Source organism: Enhydra lutris, unplaced genomic scaffold (genome assembly GCF_002288905.1).
Source record: "Enhydra lutris kenyoni isolate GAN:26980312 unplaced genomic scaffold, ASM228890v2 scaffoldscaffold48, whole genome shotgun sequence".
Classification (NCBI taxonomy): Eukaryota; Metazoa; Chordata; class Mammalia; order Carnivora; family Mustelidae; genus Enhydra; species Enhydra lutris.
In genome coordinates, this window is record NW_019154132.1 from 11,549,364 (window position 1) to 11,572,497 (window position 23,134).

General features: G+C 44.3%; 1 protein-coding gene across 1 annotated transcript in view; it reads right to left on the reverse strand.

Moving 5' to 3' along the window:
- Positions 1-1,029: 1,029 nt before the first annotated feature.
- The window catches only part of LOC111156764 (androgen dependent TFPI regulating protein), a 61,331-nt gene continuing 39,226 nt past the window's right edge, over positions 1,030-23,134 (reverse strand). The window contains exons 4-6 of the mRNA XM_022517830.1: positions 21,960-22,075; positions 9,069-9,220; positions 1,030-1,064 (exon numbers count right to left, since the gene is read on the reverse strand). Of these exons, the coding sequence (XP_022373538.1) occupies positions 1,030-1,064; positions 9,069-9,220; positions 21,960-22,075 (303 nt within the window). The remainder of the gene's footprint in view (positions 1,065-9,068; positions 9,221-21,959; positions 22,076-23,134) is intronic.

Below are 23,134 nucleotides of genomic sequence, written 5' to 3' on the forward strand. Positions count from 1 at the left end.
TATCATTCATGATCTTTACAAAATGTGCCTGTGAATAAACACCCAGAAAAATTTCCTGGGAAGATCAGAGCAGAGTTCGTGAATGTGTTTGTTAATCCCCTAGCCATCAGCTTTGTTAAAGCATAAGCTAACTCAGCAAAGTGCTTTGTACCAAAGCATTCTCAGGGATCCTCATAGCCATGTCACTTCCCATTACTTACTCCCCAAGAATGATGTGCATTTGACGAAGGAAGCAATATTCGAATGGAAGAGATTTCGATGATGATGTCGCAAAACCCCATATTTGCTCACAAGAGGGGCAGATTTCTCCATAATTTTTATAACTTACTTTCTCATTGCCCCAATTAATTTGCTCTCTGATCAGGTGGACAGATGACTTCGGTAGCATCCATCTCCTGTCTCGACCGAGGTAAACAAAATAGATCAGCAGCCCATGAAAATAGCTAGTTGATGAAAACACTTGTTTTTAGAAAAGTTGGAGTCATTAAAAATGGCACAGGACTGGGAGTTAGAAGATCGGGGGGACAAATGCCATCACCTTAGTTGTGATACTAGCTCCTTGGCCCTCGTGCAGATTACTTCCCAGCTAGGTCCTCAACACCCTCCTCTGAAGGGGAAGAGTTTTGGTGATGCCAAATCCCTTTCTCTCTCTAAACATTCTCTAATGTTGAGTTTACACGAATTTCCTTGGACTTTGGCAGATTTTCACCACAGAGGCCAGATAAAGGTAACAGATTCTAAGACAGCAGTTGCTGTTTTTGGCATGTCCAGTAAACTTGCAAAAAACAACAACAACAAAAAAAACAACAGAGTCCCCACATTAAGCTACCTTCATAAACACTCTTATTAAATTTAAATATCATTCACTGTCCTTTCTACCTTCCTATGTTGCTCCACCACCTCCCTCAACCCGAAAAGAAAAGGAAAGAAAAGAAAAGAAAGGAAAAGAAAAAAAAGCAAAGAAAAGAAAGAATAGAAATGAAACTCTCATGTTTTCTTCCTCCTTTGTTCTTGGAAAACCGCCTGGGATCACTTCCTCTTCTTCCTTGGCTTCATCGTGTCACCTGTACGATGAAGAACAGAGACATCAGACTTCAGGGTTTCCCTAATGGGTATTCTTGTGTGGGTAGACATTCACCCTGACCTGGGACAGTGGAAAGTCAAGGACACTTAGCCACTTAGGTAAGAAGATGTACTTTGTGGAGTTCTGAAAACCTTCCACTTCTACAGAAAGAACAAGAAGCAGCTCTCTTGTCCCCACTGGTGCTTGACTCATAGGTAACCTGTTGACCAATAGTGTCATTTGCCTTCACAGGGTTCTGTAGGTCAAATGTGAGCCACTGATTGAAGTTGCTCTTGGCCAAGTGTTTACAGGCTGCACACAATCCATCGACAAACTCTAAGATTGTGCAAATGGAAATGAAGAGACCTCAAATTAGAGAAGGAATAGAAAAGTGGAGATTCACCTAATTAGGGTTCATTCCATGACCTCTCCCGAAATCAACTGAACAGCCTGAATGGAGGAGTACTGGCATATTGATTGGATATTAGTGAGCTCACTGGAAAGGCTTTCTTCTGCTAAAATTATAGCCCTGCATTTCTAGAATGACTTCCATTCAACAACAAGTTGGTACCTCTCTATTTATTGATCATAAATCTTTGCATATGCTCTGAAGTTTCTAACACTCCATTAGCACATTATCCTTCCCACCTGTTGTAAATGTTATCAATCCTACTTTGAAAACTTTTCTCAAATCAGCCTCTCCTTGCGCATTCCACAGCCCTGTTAGTCCTGACTCAGTGCCATAGAAACCTCATGCTTCTACTTCCATGCTTTACCCTTCAAGTCCTGCCCCAGTCCATCAGTTGTGCCCTTAAATGTCTTCTACTAATTTTATTTTGCTAGAATTGCCCTCTCAGAGGTGATAGTGACTGATGACTTGAAGTCTCCTTCATCACACTGATTTTCTAGGACAGCCGACTCCTAATCACAAAGCCCTTGGGGTCATCCTATATTAATGCCTCTCAACATTTCTAAGTACAGTGCTCTCTCTTCTTCTTCTTCTTCTGCGCATCAATCCAGATATCCTCAGTCACTCTAGGGAAGCTTTCCTAAGCTACGCAGCTTTATGTCTTTTTCATTTATGCTCTCACTCATTTTTTGATGTAGACTCTCTCCTGCCCCATCAGGTCTTCTGTATGTTAAGTCTCCAAGTACAAACCCAGAACCTTCTCTTTTCTGAAGCATACACTCTTTGCCTGTAATAAATCCTTTGTCAGCTGAATGACACATTAATTCCTTCATTTTCAAGAGCTTGGGCAACATAAACTTCTCAACTTAGTTGCCCTTGCAGTCCCTCTGAAGGCTTCTAAAACCCTCTTACCAACCCCAGCCATTCGAGTTTAACTGTAATCATAACCACACTCCTCCAACCCCAGGTGCCCAGGATTGGAGAGTCCTTCTCCATGGATGAAATAAAACAGATACTGAAGGCTTAGAGAGAACAAGCCAGGAGAAGTGATGGCCAGAAGTTCTTTTGGGGAGGAAAGCAGGTGGCTCCTTCCTGGGATCAGAGTCTCCCACATCTAACACTAAGAACCTAGACAGAGCACTAAGACATTGACATAGGCCCACAAATACACTAGAGAAGGCATCATCCCAAAATGTGTCTTGGGACTGACTTCCAACAGTCATCTCTTCTGTAGTGATTTACGTGTGTGAACATCACAGAAATCATATTTTTCTTTTGTTCATAGCAGGTGGAAGGTGAGTCCTTATTCTTGAATTCTCTTGGAGCTGAGCAGTCTCTAGGCTTCTCTGAGTCTTCAGAATTTATCTCTGACTCTGATTCCAATACATGGCTGGAGATTAGGGAGCTGTTGACTTAGTAATACGTTGTATTATCTTACTCAAACAAAGTCCACAACATGGATTTCATATTCTGATTGGGAAATAATGTTGTTTGTTATCCTTCTTTCCTTCATGGAAGGGTAATTTTTCCAGTGGAATGCCTCCTAGTTGGCAGTTAGGAAGCTAAGCCCAACCCTGATTCATTTTAGTCCTTTCTTTATCCTCTGTTAGATAGTACCAAGGAATAGAGATATCCTAGGCCAAACATTTAATGTTTGTCTTGTGCAAGATCCAAAAGTTTTCTGCTGTCACAGCAAAAAAAAAAAAAAAATTAATCAACATCACTATGGATACCATATATAATTATATTCCTTATTATTCCAATAGTCAGAAGACAGAGCAAGTAAAAACATTATATTCACTAAGATTTACACCTATGTGTCTACAATCACAAAAGCTAGTGCTGCTAGACTTTGAACTGAAAATTTGAAGAACATTTGCCTAGTTTCCGTGGGTTGGCTTGGAAAAGGGTGAGAAGGCAGATGGTTGGGAAGATAGGAGGTGTTATAAGAATGAGGTTTGAACGTGAATGAGTAAAAGTTTCAGTGCAGACGTAGCATGAAGGAGATGGAGCTGAGGTTCTGGCTGGAGAAATCCTTGTGGGAAAAGAGGCAGTGAAAGAAGGAGAAGCAATAATCCAACATGGATTCCGAGCTGAGGGAGATGAAATTAGGACAAGAAAGGCAAAAAGGAGATATATTTCTGTTATTAACCAAATGCTGCTCCTGTGGTACCATGCTTTCAAAATACACATGGAGTTATCTCCTGATAAGAGTCTTTTGTTATGAAATGATCAGAGGCAATGTGCAAGGCAGAAAAAACCTTAAATTTCTTCATGGCTAAAACCAAAGATGGCCTCTAAGTAGCTTTCAGCAATAAAATATCTCTTAAAAAAACCTGGTCTACAGAAAATAGTATTAAAGGAAGGTTTTAATGTCCTTTTCTCCAAACCATAGACACAAAGTCACTTGGTTAGAGTTGAATTTTCAGCTTTTGAACTCTCCTTAGGGGGGAAAGGATTTATGGTCTCAGGTCCTGACAAAGGATAGTCTGACTCCTGGCACACAGCCCTCAGGAATGTTAGCAGAGGGGTCAAGGGCCAGAGATAAGCTGATTGCCTCTCCAGCCACACCTACCTAGAAGAGGCCCTGCCAAGTCCAGCTGGGAGCACTTAGTTCCTTTTTGTGCCTGATAGATCCTTTAGGTTGTGTTTTTCTTTCTGAGGAACTCCTGTCTTGATGTCAGCAGTCTTGTGTCTTATCAAGAAAAAGAGAGAAAGAGAAAGAGAGAAAGAAGAAAGAAAGAAAGAAAGAAAGAAAGAAAGAGAGTGAGTGAGTGAGGGAGGGAAGGAAGAAAGAAAGGAAGAAAGAAAATTCGGCACTCCAGTGGCAGACAGACAAGGAGGCCTATCCTGGAATCCCTTGGCAACCCTTTTTTTCCAATTAGGGTGAAAAGAATCTGTCTGGGGCTTCCCTAGGTGCTCAGATATGGTGGCCCAAGCTTATAATGATCTGCGGAGCCTGCTTCCCCTTGCCTGATTCTACTATTGTTTGAAATCTACATTCCATCTAACTATGCCCCCAAAATAGAAACTGAATCTTTCCTGGTGGGTCTCTGGTCTCTGTATGTGACCCTGTGCTTGTCCAGCCCTCTGTCCTATGACACATAAAAGCTAGCAGAAGGAAGGGGGGACATGGTGACAAGTCAGGAATGATGGCTCTCTGGAAACTCTCTAGAGCTCTTTGAGCCCCAGCTTCTTCTTGAGGACCAGCAGGACCTTCCTGAGGGCCTGACAGCTTTGTCTCCCTGGTACCCAGAGCCAGATCCATGCACCCGTGTACTCCTGAAGGATAACACCCGCTATCCAAGTTCACATTTGACTACTGGTATCACCTCTTACTACTGCCCTTCTCTCTCTTCTCTGACATGACGCATGAGGAGGAAGAAAGTAGGTAGACATTCAGCGAGTGTGGCCGTCACTGCCACAGAGCAGTAGCATTGGAATCTTCGGGTATACACATTAGAAGGAGGGAATCCCACACTGTACCTTAGATCTCCTGAATGAGAATTTATATTTTAACAAGAGCCTCATTTTAACAAGATTTGGAAGCACATAAGTTTGGGAAGCCCTACTCTGAGATCATGGCTCTTGACCCTAACTACAGATTAAAATAACTGGACAGCTTTAAAAAAAATATCAATGTCAAGTTCCCATCTCCATAGATAGGGATTTAATTGGTCTGGGGTGGACCCGAGAATTAGCATTTTTAAGACTCCCCCGGTGCCTTCATAATGTGGAATAAAGGTTAAGGACTATTACCAGAGAGATGCTTCCATATTAGATGGGTCTTGACTGATATTTCAGCTATGCAATTGTTGCTTTTCATCGCCTTCAGCTGCATACAGATGCATACAATTCAGATGCATACAATTGAAGGACAGGATGGGATACCCACATAGGAAAGGTTACTGATTTTTAAGGAGGGAGAATGAGCTTAACAGCAATGAATACCACGTGCCAGGCCCTGTTTTGGTCACTTGACACTTCTCAAGTCCTTTATGGTCCTCCACGATGTCAGGAGGAGGGTGCTAGTGCTGTCTCCATGACGCACAAGGAAAGCTGGAAGACAAAGATATTAAGTGCCTTGCTTAGGGTCATGGGTCTACCAATAGCAGGACCAAGGTAGGAACCCAGGCAGTCTGGCACAGAACTTTTCTCCCAACCACTGCCTCCCATGGCATCACCAAAGCTCTCCTTAGAATTGTGCTGTCATCCAAGAAAGCTCATGTGTGTAAAGAGGTGACAAAGTAGGGTTAGCCCTGGATTTGGACAGAAGATGCAGCTGCTTACATGTCTCCACAGATCCAGAACAGATTTGGAGAGGCTCAGAGATAGAAGAAGCACATTAGTGATCGTCCACACCTCAACAATGCTAAATCACATGCACACTCCCGTGGCAGGCATTCACCGGGGCTGTCCTAGGCAAACTAGCAGGGGTGGTCACCTGACTTAGAGTTATCCCATCACTGAGAAGTTGAAGTGTTTTGGCACAGCTTACATGGTTGGTTTGTGGCCAGGTGAGAGACATACCCTGGTTTTTTAAATTTCAATTCCAGTGTCCTTACCCCTACTTTGCACTGTCTGCCCTAACGTGCATCTATTTTTCAACAGCTCTCCAACCAGTATACCACAACACCATCATCTGTGCTGCTTAAACTCTCTGCCCAATACTTGCATCTCCAATCATTATCGTCTCTCCTTGACTGCTGTCCCCAGAAGCCCTGTGCACCAAGTCCCATTTAATGCCTAGAGGGAAAAGTCCTTAGACGTCCTCTGTCTGCATTGATTGATCCATTGGATACTCCAAAGGAGAGTCCTTGGAGAGTCAAAGATGGATAAGACACACTCATAACCCTTAAGAACTCAGGGTTTTGTGTAAAAACCCATCTCTGTGCAGACCATAGGCGGCTTCCTGGAAGAGGTGAGTTGATATGATTAAGTGGGTGTGAGACAGGCAAAGACTGGGTGTTGTGAGACACTAAAACCCACAGAGGGGAGGGACAACATCAATGTGTAAAGAAAACAAGTAATTTGGTGGTTCTGCTGATGCATGCATTTAGACAACGGAGAGCAAAAGCCACGGGACTGGTTCACAGAGCCCCCTGTGTGTCATTCCAAGAGTTTGGACTTTCATCTGTAAACTGGGGAAGGCTTAAAGTGTTTTAAGCAGAATAAGACACAGAAAAATGTGCTCACATTGATAGCTCTGTTTAGTTTTAGGCAATTTAAAGTGTTCACTGCAACTGGGATGTTAAGTGATCTAATTTCTCTTTTAATTCTTACTAGACCATTTGTAATTACGATCCATTTAGAACTTAACCCATTTATGATCCTATTCTGATGCTATATAGGACTTTTGGCCCAGTCTATTCTTTTTTTTTTTTAAGATTTTATTTATTTATTTGACAGATAGAGATCACAAGTAGGCAGAGAGGCAGGTGGGGGGTGGGGAGGAGGCAGGCTCCCTGCCAAGCAGAGAGCCCGATGTGGGGCTTGATCCCAGGACCCTGGGATCATGACCTGAGCTGAAGGCAGAGGCTTTAACCCACTGAGCCACCCAAGTGCCCCTTGGCCAGTCTATTCTTTAGGGGTTAAAAATCTAGACAGAGGACAGGGACATATGGCCACCTATGTGTGTGACTGTCACTCACCCCAATGTCCACATGTGCACGTGTGTGGGTCCACATGGAGATGCTAGCCTATTTGCTCATTGGGACCTAACTGTAGCAAAAAATTGGATGAAGTTCTTAACCAATGAAGCTTATTTAAAAGAGCTTTGTGTTGAAAATAATATTAAATTTGGTGAAAAATTTTTTAATTTAGCAGATGTCTTAAAGTCACTGTGGAGTAACAACTTAGAAGTTAATCATAATTCAGACAATTGTTTAAAAAGGTTATTGTTCCATAAGCTCTGAGTAATCAAGTTTTTCTCTGCAAATTTCAAATGGATTAGTTTCTTCCTTCCTTTCTTCTTCTTTTTTTTTTTTTCTTAATTTTCATATAGATTTGGGGGAGGCATCAAAAATCCTTACCAAGAACTTCAAGGAGCCAAACTAGTTAGAATTAGATGTCAACACATCTGAAATGTCAACACATTTTTTTTTTTTTTCCTCCTCTCTGGATTCCTGTGAGTTGGAATCCTGATTTTGGGAGTAAATTTTAGTATTCCGTGTTTTAAGTGTTTGCTTTCAAGGATAGTGTCTTTGAGATTTCCCCAACCAGTTACATTCTCCAAGAGTAGAAAACATGTGAAAAAGCCAAATGGCATGCTTATTTCTCTGAGGTCTCATTTTCTTCTCAGAAATATACACTCTGGGGGTGCCTGAGTGGCTCAGTGGGTTAAAGCCTCTGCCTTTGGCTCAGGTCATGATCTTAGGGTCCTGGGATCGAGCCCCGCATCGCATCGGGCTCTCTGCTCAGCAGGGAGTCTGCCCCCTCCCCCTGCCTGCCTCTCTGCCTACTTGTGATCTCCACTTGTGATCTCTCTCTCTCTTTCTGTCAATTAAATAAATAAAATCTTTAAAAAAAAAGAAAGAAAGAAATATACACTCTTATGAAACCGTTGTGGGTTTTTTTGTTGTTGGGTTTGTTGTTGGTGTTGTTGTTTTTGCTTACACGGGCTTATGTTTCCACACCAGTTTATAGATTGGGTGGAAGATGCCACTTGTGCCATTTCTATTTTGATAGAACAGAATGGCATGTGGGCGTGTGATGTGGGGGGACTGTATGTGACTCTTGTTTCCTTATATACAAAATCAGGGTATGCTTCCTGTACTTCCCTTTGGGGATGGGAAAATCATGATTATTTTGCAACCTGACTCTTTGACAGTTACTTTTCCAACAAAATAATATTCTGGGGGTGGGCTGGTGGAAGAAGCAAGGAGGAGGATAAAATATTCCATTTTAAAATCAGCTGAGTTAAGGTTTTTTGGTTTAGTTTGTTTGTTGTTGTTTTTAAGAAGCAACATGGTTCCAGCTGCCTATAATTAGAAAGCTTAGCTTACTGACATATTCACTTTGCCCAAGACCCTGTTTAAATGAGAATTCCCATCTCAAGTATAGGATGTGATTTTATCTGGTAAATGTTTTACTAAGGGTTGAGAGGCAATCTAAATGCAGAAAGATGGGAAATCATCTGGGAAGGCACTGCTGAGGTTAGAAGAACAAAGAGGATCTCTGGACCCTTATCCTTCAAAAAAGGAAACTTTGACATGTAACAATTGGTATCCCCCAGTCCCTCACTTACAGGAGGAAGAACCTAAGTTCTTTTTTTTTTTTTTTTTCATGCTCGGGGAGGTGACACCTTGCTCTCTGGGTCCTGAGCTCTCTAAACAAGATTATTTTTAGCCTTGAAGTTAAATGAGGTATTGTTTGGGGGAGGAGGGGAGATAATTTGATGGGGTCCTTTGAGAAAATCCGAAGTTCCCCCAGGCTTTCCCTCTGCCTACTTTGGTATGACCTGTCTGAATCCTTTGGACAAAGGCATTAAGCATTACTGCCTTCTGCTTTTGGACTAGTTTCTCCTTCTGTTTCCAGGAGGGGTGGAGAGCGTGTAACGAAGGCATGCCTCTATAGGTAAAAGAGAAATAAACTGACCCCATTTCCAGTGGTTGAGCTTCTCTCCAAGTAGATAGATGCCAGCACTAAAGATGTAGCTGAGAGAGAAGAATGCTGTTAGACCCACCGGGCTGAGTTTGGCTAACACAGGATACACCCACGTACCCGTCTCAGAGTAGATCCATAGGACCCTGCAGAAAATGACAAGTCACAATAATTAGGATGGCAGGGGCAGGTTGGTGGTGGAGCCATTTTATCCTCAAGATCAGTGGGGTTCTGGAGCCAAGGGAGATGAAGAGAAGCCATGGGAATCATTTGTCAACAGCTGAGGTGTTCCACAAACCTATAGAAGTGATTCTTTTCTGGATAAACAGACTTGATTCAAAGGGACATCCTATTTCATAAGCTGGACTTGGCTATTTTACCTAATCCGTTAGAATTCCGTGTTGGCGAAAGAACATGGGAGAACATCAGACACATCATCAGCCAAAGAGAGTATGTGAGGACACGAATTATTCCTTTCCCTGAGAGGTATGACCTGCTGAGACATTGAACTTGCTGAGACGGCATCATTCCCTGACTCTCAGCCAGACAAGCGGGTTTGCTTTTCTGTACCTAAGAGTCAGGTGTAGCTTTTCATTAGCCCTCCAAACCTGTTGGGGTCGGAGGGACCAAGATCGACCACTATTGTTCTACTACAATATGCCTTTTAGAGGTAAGAGGGGTTTAACTGTTGGCCCTGATTTCAGCTACTGAATATAGCCATGGACAGAGCGTTCAGTAGGAAGGGATGGGTTTACAGGAGGCTCAGATCTTGCTCATGTGAGTATAGAATAGAAGTCATTTCTGGTAGCCAAGAGAAGGAAAAGAAATGCTAGGAGAGGAGCCACGATGTCTAAGCAAAGCCCAAAAAATGCAGTATGCTGGAAACCAACTGCACTGAAAGATGCCAAAATCTGAAATAACTTTTAAAATTAAATATGAGAAACATGATGTATCAACTACAGTTTATAATTGGTTAAGAGGACAGAATCTGGAACCAGCCTTCTGTGATCCAAATCTGAGTTCTGCAACCTATTAGCTGTCTTACCTTCAGCAATTTATTCAGCCCTGCTGTCCCCTGCCTTCGCGTGAAAAGTGAGGAGTGCAAACAGGATCCATATTGTAAAGGTGTTGTCAGGATTAAGAGAGTTAACACATGTAAAATAAAATAGCACCTGGCCCATTGTGAGCCTTTAATCAGAGTTCTAAAGCTTCTCTCTTCTTAGGGATGGCATGGAGGGGTCCTAGCAACCTTTCTTTGAGGCTCCTTATCTCTTGTAATAATTAGGATAGGCGAGGTCATGCTTCAGAAACAGCATTCAAATTTGGATACCTCAGGTTATCAAAAGATTTCAGAGGGAAGAATAAAATTCTGAGCTTAACTTCAGAAATCCAAGTGCACTCTTGGTTGTTTTAGATACTTCAGATTTGTCAAAGCCTTGTGGAAGAGACAAGGACTAATATGAGGGTCAGACCTGAGGTGAGGCTAGAGAAGCATGAAATTTAAGGGGCCATCTCTGTCTCTCAAAGGACACAATTAATAAATTGAAAAGGAAACCTATGGAAAGGGAAAAATATTCTCAAATCATATACTTGATAGAGGATTAGTGTACATAATATACAAAGAACTCCTCCAACTCAACAATAGCAAGAAATAAACCCAAACAATCCAATGAAAAATGGACAAGAGACCCAATAGACATCTTTCCAAAGAAGAGATACAAATGGTCAACAAACACATAAAAAGATACTCAACATCACTTATTTTTAGGGAAATGCAAATCAAAACTATAACTAGATACCACTTCACAACCATTAGGATGGCCACCATCAATAAAATATCAAGTGTTGGAGAGGTTGTGGAGAAATCGGAACCCTTATGCACAGTTGTGAGGTACAAAAAAACAGTTTAACTGCCATGGAAAACAATGTGGCAGTTACTCAAAAAATTAAATATAGGGCGCCTGGGTGGCTCAGTGGGTTGAGCCGCTGCCTTCGGCTCGGGTCATGATCTCAGGGTCCTGGGATCGAGTCCCGCATCGGGCTCTCTGCTCAGCAGGGAGCCTGCTTCCCTCTCTCTCTCTCTCTCTCTCTCTCTCTCTCTCTCTGCCTGCCTCTCTGTCTACTTGTGATCGCTCTCTGTCAAATAAATAAATAAAAAATCTTTAAAAAAAAATTAAATATAAAATTACCATATGATCTAGCAATTCAACTTCCTTATCTATACCCAAAAGAACTGACAGCAAGAACTCAAAGGTATTATCTGTATACCTGTGTTCATAGCAGCACTATTCTCAATAGAGAAAACACAGAAGCACCCAAGTGTCCATTCATGCATGAACAGAAACATAAAATGTGCTATAGATAAGCAATGGAAAATTATTAAGCCTTAAAAAAGAAAGAAATTTTGACACATGCTACAACATGAATGAACCTTGGGGATATTATGTTAAATGAAATTAGCCAGTCACACACACACAAAAATATATTGTCTGATTCTACCTAGAGTCATCAAATTCATAGATACAGAAAGTAGAATGGTGTTTATCAGGGCTTGAGGGAGGAAGGGAATGGGGATTTACTGTTTCATATGTACAGATACTCAGGGCACCTGGGTGGTTCTGTTGGTTAAGCATCCGACTCTTGATTTCGGCTCAGGTCATGATCACAGGGTGGTGAGATCGAGTCCTGCATTGGGCTCCATGCTAAGCATGGAGCTTGCCTGAGATTCTTCCTCTCTCTCCCTTTCCCTTCGCCCCTCCCCAACCCCCCCACTCTAAATTAATTAATTATTAATGAAATAAAATCTTTCAATAGACTTTGCTAGGTCTACCTCACCTGGTTCATATTACACTGTGTTTATCTATGGTGATAATAGCTCCGTTCCTGGAGCAGACCTCCTATCAAAATTCTTTTTGGAAATAAGGGAAGGTCCAAGGCTTTTCCTGAGCCTTCTGTTTCTGGACTATTACTCAGCCATCAGAAAGGATGAACACCCAACTTTGCATCAACATGAATGAGACTGGAGGAGATTATGCTAAGTGAAGTAAGTCAAACAGAGAAAGTCACTTATCATATGGTTTCAATTATTTGTGGAACATAAGGAATAGCATGGGGAAGGGAAAAATAAAGGGAAGAAATGGGAGTTAACGAACCATGAGAGACTAAGGACTTTGGGAAACAGATGGAGGGTTTTAGAAGGGAGGTGGTAGGGGGATGGGTGAGCCAGTTTTGGGTTTTAAGGAGGGCGGGGATTGCACGGAGCACTGGGTGTTATATGCAAACAGTGAATCATGGAACACATTATCAAAAATTAATGATGTACTGTATGGTGACTAACATAACACAATAAAAAAATAATAATGAGCCTAAAATACTCTTCATGTCAAAGAGGCACATTTTGGGTGGAAATTCTGCTCCCCTACCTTATCATTTTGACCAACACTGGAGTTCTATGAGATGTGCATTCCATTGTCTTCTGCACATCTGCTTCTTATGATAAGCCAGGAAAGGTTTAAGGGACAGAAAGTAAATCCCCAAAGAGCTGTGGTTAGGAATTTGGGGTCAACAAGGAGACCTGAATGCACTCCAAATGGATTGTTTTAATTAATTCACTTTGTTTACCTTGTATACTAGAAATTAGGGCTCCTAATTTCTATGCCCATTTTATACAAGATAGTTAGCAAATAAGGACATTCCCCTAGAGGCCTGGAAAGTTTCTCTTTATTTACTTCATTTTTGTTTCCTTCAGCATAAGGTTCCACAAAGGAAAGTTCCTGAGGTAAGTTCATGAAGTCTGTAGTTTCACAGAGAAAAGTGCAAAGAAAGTTACAGGTGTGTGAACTGTCAGCGGAAAAGTAATGAAAACAAACACGGTATCAGGCAAGAGGGCAAATATTTGACGAAGGGAAGCCAGCGAGAGGCTTGGGGAGGAGATGCTCGTACTGAAGTGGGACCACTTCTTTTTTTTTTATTTCTTTATTTTTAAGATTTATTTATTTATTTATTTGAGAGAGAGAGAGGGAGAGAGCGAGAACATGCACATGAGTTGGGGGGGGGGAGGGGTAGAGGGAGAGAGAGAAGCAGACTCTCCACTGAGCAGGGAACCTGACATAGGACTTGATCCCAGGAGTCTGGGATCATGACCTGAGCTGAAGGCAGAATGCCCCTGGAATTACTTTTTTATGGCTTGCCGGAATATATGTTGAAAGGTGGTGGGAGAGAGAGAGAGAGACGGAGGAGGAGGAGAAGAAGCAGGAAGGAGGGAGGGAGGGAGGGCAGAAGGAAGAGAGGAAGGAAGGAAAGAAGGAAGGAAAGAAAGATGGGGGCCAAAATGAAAGTCACCACTATCTTCTTAGTCAATTGTCAACTCTTCCCCAGCCCCATGCAGGATCCTATGAAACCATATCTAAATGTTTGTCTGCTGCACTCCACTCCAGCTTCCTTCATCTCGAAGGGATGAAAGATGTAATTGTCTACTTGCTGGGCTTTCTTGCATCCTTCAATCCACTTTCCATACCACAAGCTACTAGTAATCCAGTAATCTTTCCAAAAGAGAAATCTGCTCATGGCACTCTCCTGCCTCCAAGGGATCCCCACCAACGCCTTCGGAAAATACTCAAGCTCCTTTACCCAGCCTACCTGGCCTTGCCCTGCCCCCCTGTCTGCCTCCAGATCTACAGCCCACCCATACTGGATCCTTTTCTGTTTCTTAAATGAGCAGAGCTCTGCTGCTCTGGGCCTTCCCTCATGCTATTGTCTCTGCTTGGAACACCTCAGACATTTTTACTTCCCAAGACACACTTCTCCTTGGCCTGTGCCTGGCAGAACCATACTTACGCTTCAAGTCTCAGCTTAAAAGTCAATTTCTCTAGAAGAGATTTCCCAAAGTTCCTGTATCACGCATTCAGTGAGGTTCTTATGCTACACACTTCCTTTACTATGAACTTACCTTGTTGCTTATTGGACTGTCTTTCTCCATAGCCTGGAATGGGACAGGAAGCTTATCTGTCAAGCACATCTGTTTCCCAAGGGCCAAGAAGATGGCAAGTTTGTAGATCTTTACAGGAATGGCTTTTCGGGGAGGTTCTGCTAGCACGTATGGTTCCTTTAACTGCTGTTCAATGTGGCTGCTGTGGACAGCTCTTGGCTGCCTGATCCACCAAGGATACCGCAGCCTCTGAAACCCGGGAGATGGACCCACAGCCTTCCAAATTCTAGTTAATCTATTGCTCACTTCATTAACACTTTGAAGAGGCCAATCATTCTGTCCCTCATTTCAGAGAACAATTTTTTATATCCTTCTAGAGCTGTCTGCCACGTGGATCTATGTGAGTCAGGCTGGGCAGGCACAGATTGGCAGCCAAAAATTAATGTTCTATAGTTTTATCCTCCTAATCTCGTAGCATCCAATGATTGTCATAAAAGTAATAATTTCTGTGTTTTATCAGTACAGCAACAGTGGAGGTCTGTGGGTTAGGGACTAGTAGATAACAAGGGGTTTGGTGGGCTTTCTGTATATAATTCTTAAAGTGCTAATACTCATGCTGCATCTCCCTAGCCCAGCAGAATAATAGAATTAAAGGACCCCCTGGCCCCGTATTTTCATGCCAACTTCCAACAGAAGCATGTGAGATGATCACAGTTGCACCTGAGGCCAGAAGGCAAGGAAAACCTGGGTTCATGTTTTGTCAATAAACTCAACAAGTTAGCAGACCTCCTACAATGGAAATGTCCCTGACAACAGCTGGGACCTGGTGATTCCTTAATGTAGGGACTGAGCTCATTGCTGCCTTTGCAGTGTATCCCCCTGTCACCCCTCTGCTCACTGTCCTGCCAGGCTTTCCTACAAACAGCTCCTGCTCACACATGAGCAATGGCACCTTGAAGACACCCACCAGCTTTAAGCTACAAAGATGACTCCTGGACCCTCTTGGTTTTCTACCATCTGATCATTTTTGCTATTTTGCTGTCCCCTTGCCCCTCATGCCCCTTAGATGCCCCCATATTCACTTTCTACTGTACTCTCTCTGTCTCCCCCTAACTCTATCCTCTCTCTCTCCCCTCCAATCCCTGTCTCCCTTTCCACTCTCTCCCCACTTCCCTCTCTCTCTCTCTCTCTCTCTCTTCAGCAACCTCATCCCACCAGGCGGGTTTGCTCCCTGGATCTCCACTGTAACCCCCTCTCTTGGGAGGGCCAGGTCTAAATGTCCAAACAGAAGTTCCTCTCACCCAATGATTCTCAACCTTGGCTGAAGATTAGAATTGCCATGGGGGCTTTAAAAACCTGAATGCTCAGGACCTATCCTAAACCAATTAAACCAGAATAAGATTCCGATTTAGGATTTTAAGTGGAGTCTCTTACTTACACCCCCAAATTATTTTTCTGCTTCTCCAGTCCAATGGCCCAAAATTCATAGACTTGTCCTTGATTTTTCTTTCTCATTTGCCCACAGCATGCTGATTAATCCACAAAACCTGTTCCGTCCCTTCCACAATGTGGGCTGCCCTCCATCCTGCTGGTGCCGAGGTATCATTCTTTGGGTTGGTACTGTTTCTAATTTCTGCAGCAGGCATTCTGGTTGAACAGGAGCTGAGGTTTGCGCAGGAGGCAAGAGGAGGGCCATGTTCTGTCCCGGCTCCTTGGCTATCACCCATCTCCATTATGCATCCTGGGGGACCCAAGCTCCAAATGCTGATAAGAAGGGGATCTATGTGGCATCTTTATATTTATTTCGTATATTAATTTACCCGGGGGCTAAGGAGTACTTGTGTGGAAAACGGGGGCTGGGATTCTGATCTCAAAATGCAAGGTTGTGCAGCTGCGGTGCATGTAGATGGCCCCAGACGAAGGTTGTATTTATACCCAAGAAAGAGTAACAGGGGCTCTGGGCAGGAATTCATCACAAGGCATGAGTGGAAATAGGAACTGATCTGGGAACTCAGCTCCATGCATCCCTCTGGCAGTTTTTAATGTATTCCGGAAGGTAACATATCTCTATGTATATAGTACATGTGTAAGTGTGTATGTAAATGGATGCACAGATTTAGAGGATTGCTACACCGGAGGGCCCTGGGTGGCTTCTATGTGGGAGCTTAGCCGAGTGAGCACAATGGAGGAGAAAGGAATGATCTCCCGTGCTTCGTAGGAAGGACCACTGAGGAGGAACTCTACAAATACCCCCACCCCCACTGCTGGGTGATAGCTGCAGATTTGCTTGACACCTGTCCTCAGCATGCAATGCCTTACCCACTAGCAGAGACACCTGTGGCACCTGCAGACTTCTGGTCTACCAAGTGCCAAGTGGTGGGACCCTGCAGGCCAGCTGGGGCTGTTGCAGTAGCCAGTAGCATCACGATACTGACACAGTGAACAACAGCAGGGTGGGTCACCAATGGGGGCGGCAAGCTGTACTGAAAGCAGAGCCAGGTGTGGGAGCAGGAAACTAGGGATGGTCACCTTTCAATCTGCGCAGGTGGACAATATGGGCAGGTGTGAGCACTCGTGCGCTTATTAGGACTCTTAGAGAAGGGGGTCCTGAAGCCTGGGCCACCTGCAGCCGGGAAAAGGGTGCTCTGAGGCCCCAGACCTGGGCTGACCCCAGAGCTATGACATAACCAGGGACAAAGAATAGGTCATGGGGATTCAACCTCATGGTAAGAATATTCCAGCTAACTTTTATTTGTGTGTTATTTTACTCTATTTTGCTTCCCACGTCTTGCTGCTCCAATCCATTTTAAAATGCACCATTGTCAAGTCAGCCTTTTGCCAACATAATTCTCTGGCCATGTTACTAGCAGCTCTCACTTCCCCTCCCAGCTGTAGAAACAAGTAGCAACAATGAAACCGCATGTTGTCTACACTGTGTCTAACCTCTAACATGCTGGCTGTCAGCATCTGGGGGTGGGCAGTTTGAGGACCACTTCCTATTAGCCTCTGTTACCACTAGGTCGGGCGACAGCAAGGTGCTGACCATTACTTTACAGTGATCTGTCCTCTCCTGGCCTTGGGACCATGGTCTGTTATTCACTTTCACTTTTGTCACATCCACCAGTCCTTTCAGGCCTGGAGCCAACACCCACCTTTCCTGAAGCCCTTCCCACACCTCCCAGCCGGACATAACTGCTTCATCCCCTGCATTCCTGGGGTTCCTTGTATTTGCTAGATGTCATCCCTCCCCATCTTGTGTTCTTAAAATGCTCATTCCCCCCTTAATAAGCACAAATCCCCTGTAGGCGGGCGTTTGGCCTGACAGCCCTTGGCTTTTCCCAGCAAGACCAACCCTGTGTTAGGGGAGATATTTGTTCCATAAAAGAGTGAATTGGAGCAAGCTGTAGGAAGGTTTCTGTTTTCCTGCTCCTCACCAAGACCTCAGAGCAATCAAGGTGAGGTGTTTAGGGGTGAGAGATATGGGAGCAGGGAGCAAGCTACCGTATTTATAGGTGAGTCATGCTTTCCAAAGGAAATAAAAGATTTGCAGTTATTACTACTCTGCAAAGCTTTATTTTCCCACTTACAGGTCAGCCCTCCAATTCTGCAATCTGAAAAAATCACAAAAATCAAGTGCCACATGCAAGGCAGTCTCCACGGTCTGAGTGGCTATTTTTAGGTTGTCGTAACGTGGTTTTGTCTGGGCAGTGCTTCTCCAGCTCTGAGTTACTGCCATTTTTCTGACTCATGTTTGCTTCTCACACTCAGTCTGGCCTCGGCCCATATTCTTTACCTCATTCCTGCTAGGCTGTTTCCCTATTTGACCATCCAAACTGGCATGCCTAACAGCTGGCCCACGGCCACTTCCCTGAAACATCTCCCCAGATAGACACAGTTTGTGGAATCTTGTTGCTGGCCATCTGTGGCTGGGAGGGCCCATGGGCCCCAGAGCCTTGCGTAAGGGTAGATACAGCATGCCACAGAGTGGGAGAGCCCACAGTTGGGATGGATGGGCAGAGAGAAGGAAGTTTCAGCCCGTGGGACAGCAGATGGGCATAGTCGCTTCGTTCTAGCAAAAATGGAGCCCAACGAGCCAGATGCTGATTTAGGACCTCATCGAGGATAAGGAGATCCAAATCCCAAACCACTTCAGCTCCCCACCGGGGCCCACCCAGCATGTTCCTGCTGGTGACGGGTCTCTGCCCCTCCCTTCCCTTGCTCCCTTTTAGCTTTAACACTTGAACGTCCAATCCAACACAGAGCTGGAAACCATGACATCGTGGAAAGTTATTGACCATACAAATGAGGTTAAGCTTGTTTGCCTACCTCCCCTTCCCCTGCATTTTGTACAGTGTGTTTTGCACAAATGGGGAGCTGAACCAACACTCAGCCCTGTGGATACCATGGGAAGTAAACTGCATTTGGAAATAGGAGCCCTGAGTGTAAGTCCCACGGCTGATTTTCCCCAGTCCTATGACCTTGGGCATGTCATGCTGGATGACCTCCACCTCACCTCCACCACTCAGCCTCTCTCTTTCCATTTGCAGATTGACTGACACTGTCATCTGTTGGCTAATGTCAGTTCTCCCGAGTTAGCACAAATGTCACTAACCCATGTCCTGGTCTTGTTCTTCTTCAAATGTCACACTTCATCCAGAGTCCAATCGTGTTTCTTACATAAGCCACATCATTTCTCTCCTCCACTTAAAACTTTCCCACAGACAAGCATGTTCAGAGTCCGGACTCACTGATGTGAATTGATGATCCAGCTTTTCCCTGTCCTCCAGGTCAACCCTAACCTCAGCAACGCCTTAGCAGATGCTGTTCCCTTTGCCTGAAGGTCTTTTCCACATCTCGTTTGACTTCCTCCTACTCATTCTTTGAGTCTCAGCTTACACATCAATTCCTTTAGAAGCTAGCTTTCAACATCCCTCCTGGGTACCCACAGCACAATGCACTTCCCCCTCCACCTATCGTCCCTTTGTTTGGGCACTTTCTTCTCTCTCAGACAGTCCCTAAAGGGGGCATGGTGCCTTGCACATCACTATATCCTCAGTCACTTAGCACACTGCCTGGAGCTGATGAATGATTGAAAGGTCATAGGATACATTCATACAGGAACCCATCTCATTGTACCTCCTTTCTCCAACCCCCTAATTCCCTGCATTGTCAGATTGCATGACCAAGCCCTATTGATCACTGCTTCTCATTTTTATGGCCACCACAATTTCTCCTCCAAATTCCAGTGGCTTTTGGTGGTCTTTTACTCCATTGGTCTCTGAAGATAAAAGTGCAAGAATCAGATGTGACAATTGATGACCAAATTCCAAGTCCTTCAGTAGAAAAAGTTAACAGACTGGCCACCTGGGTGGCTAAGGCAGTTAAACGTCTGCCTTCAGCTCAGGTCATGATATCAGGGTCCTGGGATCAAGCCCCTGCACCAGGCTCCCTGTTCAGTGGGGAGCCTGCTTCTCCCTCTGCCCCTCTCCCCACTCGTGATCTTTCTCCCTCTCTCTCTCTGTCTTTCTCCCTTTCTCTCTTGCAAAAACAAATAAACAAACTAAAAAAAAAAAGGTTAACAGACTACAAAATGCTGCTTACATACTAACTCCAAAAGTTACACTCAGCAAGGAAGACCAAATAAGATGGAAGTCCACACACAAAAAAACCAAAATATGGAAATTCATATACATAATCAGCCAGACACCACTCTGCTTCTGCTCCACACATGACAACAGGAAAAAATATCTTGATGTATACACACTCTTACCCAACCTCAGTTTCCAGATAGTCTATCTTTAGGGATTTATTCTTTTGGGTTAAGCCAGATATGGCAAATACATGGCACATATCTGCTACTTTCCATTTTTACACTATCAGCAGATATTGCTAAAGGAAGACAAAACTCTTTTCTCGTATCAGAATCTTTCTCAACACTGTGCTCCAGATATCAACCACCAGTAGGTTCCCAACTATCACCTACTCTCTGAAAGTATCCTTGGTAAAAATGCAGAGGCCCAGACTGGAGAACATGTTAGATCACTGGAGTCTTGGGGTAGATTTATGGAGCAAGTACTTTCTTTCTTCTAGAGAGGAGAAGCAAGAAAGATTTGGGACATTCAGGGAAGGAGAGGTGCAGAAGGGTGGGAGGTGACTACATAGCAGAAGGAGAAAAGGCAAGGGAAGAACCATCAACGGAGTTCCGGGCACAAAGCTTAGGAGTTCTGAAATAAAGGATGGCAAAAGCCAATTAAACAGGCACTGGGAGAGCCCAAGTCCCTTGGATTATGTTCTCTTTCTGGCTTCCATCTCTAGCAGAGCCCTCTACTGAGTTCAACTTTCCCTGAATAGGGAGGAATTGGGGGATGACCCAGATTCTCCGATGGGAACAGCTGATGCAGTCTAGGCTAGAGAAGGAGCACCCTGATTAGCTTCTGCCAAGATGTATTATGCTTGGCAGGCCCCTATCTATAGAGCAAGAGCATGGTAGTAGATGAGGAGGTGACAGAATGGAAAAGGGGGTTTCCAATCACTGCGTGGAATGCCAAGGGTTTTCCCTTGATTACAGACCACTGAGCAGCCCTTCTGAGTCTTGCTGTCACCAGGTGGTTGAATAACAAAAATTAGGCCAGCTCCTTGAATTACCTCTCATGCCTCCAACAAGGCTGTTGTGCAAGTCTCCGGGCAGTTGCCCAAATGCCCTATTAGAGCTCTAGGGCCAGATGTTGATGCAAATGAGCCCATAAAAAACAGGCAACGGGAATGGGCCAAACGGAGCATGTTCCTTTTTAGATGGAATATATTTGGATAATATATTTTGGAATATATTTGGATGCTTCAGATCATTCAGCCATCCAAACATTTTACTGTTTTTTTTCTTTTTTTAAATTTTTCCCATTTTATTTTTTTAACTTAAGTTCAATGAATTAACATAGAGTGTATTATTAGTATCAGGGGTACAGTTCAGTGATTTCTAAGTTGCATACAACACTCAGTGTTCATCACATCACGTGCCCTCCTTCATGTCCTTCACCCAATTACCCCATCCTTCCACCAACCTCCCCTCCAGCAACCCTCCATTTGTTTTCTGGAGTTAAGAGTCTCTTATGGTTTGTCTCCCTTTCTGGTTTTGTCTTGTTTTATTTTTCCCTCCCTTCCCCTATGATCTGCTCGTTGTTTTGTTCCTTATAGTCCACATATGAGTGAGATCATATGATAATTGTCTTCCTCTGATTGACTTATTTTGCTTAGCATAATACTCTCTAGTTCCAACCATGTTGTTGCAATTGGCAAGATTTCATCCTTTTAGATGGCTGCATCATATTCCACTATATATCTTGTACCACATCTTTATCCATTCATCTGTAAAAGGACCTCTGGGCTCTTTCCATAGCTTGGCTATTTGGACATTGCTTCTATAAACATCCAAACATTTTAATTGTAAATGGAACCAATGGTCAATACTTTCTTGGGGAAACTAATAAGTGTAGCTTTGCAATGATGACTTCTTCCTGAGAGGGAGCAAGGAATGCGTGACTTGCCTGTGCATGCACACCTGTGTTCTCTTGGGCACATGATGCTTCCATGGCATCAATATCAAACAATACTCAGTCATTAAGCATCTGCCTTTGGCTCAGGTCATGATCCCAGGGTCCTGGGATCAAGCCCCTTGTTGGGCTCTCTGTTCAGCGGGAAGTCTGCTTCTCCCTCTCCCACTCCCCCCTGCTTGTGTTCCTTCTCTGTCTCTCTCCCTGTCAAATAAATTCTTCAACAACAACAACAACAACAACAACAAAAACATCAAACAATAAGAATCTCTCCTACCTAAAAATTTAGTGATGGTTAAATCCCTGTTAACCCAAGATAAAGGCATTCCTACAAAACAGTATACTCCTTCTGGAGTACCTCACCATCCTGAAGGAAAAAGCCTAAGTAGATTTTCTCTCTGCGATTCTTACCTGCTGATGTACACAAGACTAGCGAGAGCCAACAAGGTGAGACCTTTCTTCTTCCGTGGATAGCAGTGCGGCCCGAGGAAGACTTCCACCAGTGCAAAGGGCAGGATGGATGTGTGCTGAAGGACAGAAAATGAAAAACCATAATGTCAGGTTGCCCCCGCTGCCTGCCATGCCCCTAATTCTCTCTTTCCTCTCCAGTCTACCTTTTTAGGCAACTGCCAGATGAGATGTCCCCTAACTTGGCTTAGATCGTGCTCTGTAGATGCTTTGGGGCCTGCTGTGACTCCCTATTGCCTTCTGTGATGGCCCAGACTCCTTTGTCTGGCCACCAAGGGTCTCAGTAATGTGCTACCCTCTCCCTCCTGCTTACTGTCCTCCTCCCCCCGCCCCAGGTGCGCACCCTAACCCACACTTCCACACCCACTCCTCCCCTAGAACACGGCTGTTTCCTTCACCTTTCCTTCACCCCGCTTTGTACTCAGTGTGCTTGCTCCCGTCCTCCCACTTTTGTTCGTCCCTTCCGCGCTCTGTGGAATGTCTTCTCTCCCTACATTCGAATCATTCGTGTTCTCCGCGGCCAACGCAATCTTCCACGGCGCTGTCCCTGCATTTTCCTCCTGCTAATTTCTCTCACTCAGTCCGACTGCCTTTCTATCCTGTGCCATGTCATCTAGCACTTAGGAGGTGTAGCTGGAAGATCTGGGGGTGGGGTGAGCGGAGAACGCTGCTTACTGGGAACACCGAACAGTGTATTTTTCAGATTTTGCTTTTGCAGCTATGATTCCTCTTTCATCCAAGCCCCTCATTTCCTCAGCATTTGGCAGCCCTCTTGCTTCTCTAGCCTTTACCTGTGAACTACATCCCATTCCCACTCCTGAGCCCCAAGACAGCGGGGTCAGCACCTCCGTTAGGGTAATCGCTGGGGCTTAGAAATGTCACAGAGCCCGTGTCACCATGCTCACGTACTCAGTTCTGTGGCTGGGACCCTGGGGTGGCCTTTGCTATCAGTCATGTCAGTGTTGTGCTCAGAGGCATCCCCAGGGGGCCACAGTTTCTCATTTGAACCTGAACTAGTGACGGGATAGTCAGGAGATCAAGACGCTTGGATGACAAGAAATGTGGCAAGTTTTTATCGGGCAGCGGTGGAATGAGAAGGAATCAGTCTTAATAATAGG